Source organism: Salvia hispanica, chromosome 6 (genome assembly GCF_029641045.1).
Source record: "Salvia hispanica isolate PSC_SH4W2 chromosome 6, Shi_PSC_v1, whole genome shotgun sequence".
Lineage (NCBI taxonomy): Eukaryota > Viridiplantae > Streptophyta > Magnoliopsida > Lamiales > Lamiaceae > Salvia > Salvia hispanica.
The window spans coordinates 37,249,983-37,253,773 of NC_142697.1; the positions used below are offsets into that span (position 1 = coordinate 37,249,983).

The 3,791-nt window shown below is 32.7% G+C and overlaps 1 protein-coding gene across 1 annotated transcript; it reads left to right on the forward strand.

Annotated features, from left to right (window-relative positions):
- Nucleotides 1-1,707: 1,707 nt before the first annotated feature.
- Nucleotides 1,708-2,535, forward strand: LOC125208036 (transcription factor PRE6-like). The gene is made up of 2 exons (XM_048107580.2): nt 1,708-2,050; nt 2,128-2,535. Exons 1-2 carry the CDS (start codon nt 1,925-1,927, stop codon nt 2,278-2,280), a joined length of 279 nt encoding a protein of 92 aa, XP_047963537.1. The 5' UTR covers nt 1,708-1,924; the 3' UTR covers nt 2,281-2,535.
- Nucleotides 2,536-3,791: the final 1,256 nt, after the last annotated feature.

The following is a 3,791-nucleotide window of genomic DNA, read 5'->3' on the forward strand; positions in this document are numbered from 1 at the left end:
GTATTTTTTTTTAATTTTTAATTTTTATTATTATATGAGAGGTTGCAAAGTGCAGAAGAAAATACTATAATCTATTCGTCTCGAATATATGCAGTTCTCAAGCGATCGCTTAAAAACAAGTTTTGCATCTCAATTGATGGTTCCTCATGCAGGTACAACCCTATATCCCGACACGATGACCAACTTGACACGTAATAGCAAGGTATCTTATTTTCACTGATGATTAACTATTTGTCTCGATTAAGTTCTAAAATGCTAACGTAGAAGAAAATATGGGATTAAAAATAGACGTTAGAAATTGTTTATGAAGTTGAACTTATCTAATAGGAGCATTTCAGCCTCGATATGTACGTACCTCAATTCACTTTGGACCATCAAAGCATTATATCAATTTATACTTATCTGCAGCAGAAACCTACAAGGATCGAGTTCTAATTTATTGATTTTTACTAGACTATCAAATCCTATGTGGCACATTATACTTGTCGAAATAATATATTGACACAGCAGCATGTATATAATTAATGTGAAACTATATGCTAAATTAATAATTATAAGTGTGAAGGTTTTAAAGAGGGTTCTACTTCGTCTATGATATTCAATGTTGTGTATAAACTTTATAAATAAGAAAAGTAATCAAGCCGTATCATTTGAATATTACATAAGGGTATGAAAATGTGGAGCTTCAATTCAATGACTCCAACCTTTATAAACATTCTCGAATGGATTATCATGCTTGACTTCTTCATTTTTTTTTTCACTTTTGAAAAATTCATTGGTAGCTAGCCATACTTCTTTATTTATAAATGAGATGCACATTGTTTACAACTCTTGAAGAGATATCATACTTTCTTCTAAACTTAGACAGGAGATGCGCATTAATTGTACCTAATGTGCCTCGATTAAACAAATATTGAATTTTTTTATAAAATTTGTAAAATTTCAGAAACACATGTATGTTTAGTAGTAATATGATAACATGGGAGTTCATGCTTTGACCGACACAAATAGGCCCATGAAGTTGGCTGATAAACAACCAAAAATCGCTAACCACTTCAATTCTTAACCCTAGTTTGCCAATTAGGGAAACACACTTGGAGTCAAGGTATGGGCATATCCTCCCCAAAATTCTCTCTCTCACACAATCGAATGTACAACAAAATTGTCGACATGACTAATTAAAATCGAATGTGCACTCACAATAGGCTCAAAATCCTCTCTACCTCTCACTCTCGCTCACATAATTTATCAAGGAAATGAGGAATTTCACTCTTTTCACCCATCAAAAATCGAAATACGCGCGTACTAGTAAAGAATCTGCACCGATATTAGCAAGGCTGATCAAAGTAAAAACTGAGACATCATTATGTCACAAAATTAATTCGGAAATACGACAATTAATAGAAGTACTCCCTCCGTCCGGTATAAGTGTTAGGAGTCCCGGTTGAATTGGGTGCGGATTTTAAGAAATATTTGAGTGTTTAATAATTGGAGTGTATGATAATAGAACGTGGAACCCATTTGCATTATTATTTGCTTTATTCTTTGGATATGTTTTTACTTGTGCTTTTTAGTGTTTTAAGTATTTTATAATATTTTTATTTCACTTTTTATGGAAATGTCTAACCGAGACTCCTACTACCGGACGGAGGAAGTATTAAAAAGATACGAAAAGTTGAGATGGACATTAATTTGAGATGGGTGTGAATAAGGAGTAGAGGCAGCATGCAGTTGTCTCGATGGAGTCCAACACAATCACTTTTAATGTTGCAATATCCACTCTCCAAATATTTCTCTCCATAACTTGTCTCTCAACACTCATCTTTCCCTCCTCCATTTAAGCCCCATTTCCCTCCCTTCTCTCTCTCTCGAACTCAAAAAAATTAAATCTCCATTCTCACACACACCACTTTACATCACTACAATGTCTAGCAGAAGGCAGCGGTCGAGGCAGTCGGGAGCTTCTCGTATAACAGACGATCAGATTGCCGATCTCGTCTCCAAATTACAACAACTCATCCCTGAAATCCGCAGCCGCCGTTCCCAAAAGGTTAGCTTTTTTTTTTCTTTTTTCTTTTTTGCATTTCATTTTGAAATTGAAGGTGAATGGAACATTCCGGAGTGCAGGCTTCAGCGTCGAAGGTGTTGCAGGAGACTTGCAACTACATTAGGAATCTGCACCAAGAGGTGGAGGATCTCAGCCATCGATTGTCGGGGCTTCTTCAATCCACGGACGCCGACAGCGCTCAAGCCGCCATTATTAGGAGCTTGCTAATGTGATACTACTACTGCTTAGATGTGTTGTACCTTGCGCTTTATTGGTTGTCTTCTAGGGTTTGTGGTGCTATTAATTTATGGATATCTCATTTGTCTATGTTTTTATTTGAGTCATATATGTCTAGTGTCTATAGATATATCTCGTTGTGATAATAGTTCACGTGAGGTAGAAGAAGTGAATGAGGAATAGAGTGATAAATGTTAAAATTTCAATAATCATTCTTGAATAAGACATACACACTTGTTTTGACTGGATAACGTTCAATTTCAATTTTTCTGGAAGAGGATAAACATGCTCATAATAGTGACAAATATTTCAATCCAGCATGATGCCACTATTCTATTTGGTTTGGTACATCTTAATTGTAATGAAAAGGTGCAGGCGTTTCTTACATTTTAGAAGGCAGTTGTAATATCAATTCAAGCATTCATAAAAGGTTGTAATAAAAATTTATAGCTATAGATGCACAATTCCAGAAAATTAAAGAGCTAGAGCGATTGAACTAACACAACAACAATTACAAATAATTGTTATATTTGGATGTCAAATTTTTTTTAAATTAAAACAAATTAAATAAGGAGTACTAGTATTTTAGTGAGTATCATTCATGATTATCACTCTCATAATTTTGCTCATGTTCACCGTTATTTGTTTGTTAAAAATCTAACTATAAAAGAATTTGGTGAAACATATATCAACAAAAATACAAAATGAGGTTGTATTAAAAAAATTGACAACTGAAATTAAGTTGAAACTCTAAAACTATATCTCTTCACAGGAAGCCTAAAAAACATGCCCTCAAGAATAAAATTGAAAAACATTTCGCTAAAAGTAATATTTATTCATATAATGGACTTTTTATTTCCATAAAAATTAAAATTTTTGTTACGTACTAATCACAACGCTTTCATGATCAGGATAACAATTGCTAAGTCGGATAAATGTTCACGTCGTCTTATTCACGAAAACTAAATCTATATTATACAAGAATGCATATTAATGAACTAATTTACTAGATAATAGAATAATAAAAAAAAATCTCATTCCCATTCACATGATTGTTTTGGCTTATGAGGATTAATAGAGGGGGTCTATAACTAACACACCAAAAAAAATTAAAAAATCTACATGGGCTGTTGGTATCATAAAATAATACTCCACGCGACAAGAAAAGGCAACAGCCATATGCAATAATTTGTTGATCAAATCCTACTACAGGGTTTAGAAAGGAGAAAATAGCATGATATTCAAATATAGAAATATTTGAATTTCTTTTAATGTTTCCCCTACAAGTAATAATCTAATAATAACAAAAAAAAAAAATCAAAATATTACGTGATGAATTCAGGTCTTAATCTCGAAAGTGGTCGAAAAACTACCATCTATATATGTCCTGTCCAATTTAAAAACTAAAAAAAATGACAAGAGGTTGTTATTTTAGGGTCGTCAAACCCATTATTGCTCTTGTCCTATTAAAAATAAAATATTTTCTTTTTTTATTATAATATTAAAA

Coding starts and splice junctions, on each gene's coding strand:
- LOC125208036 (XM_048107580.2), top strand. CDS start 1,925: ATGTCTAGCAGAAGGCAGCGGTCGAGGCAGTCGGGAGCTTCTCGTATA. Junction 2,051..2,127: donor GCAGCCGCCGTTCCCAAAAG/GTTAGCTTTTTT, acceptor TCCGGAGTGCAG/GCTTCAGCGTCGAAGGTGTT.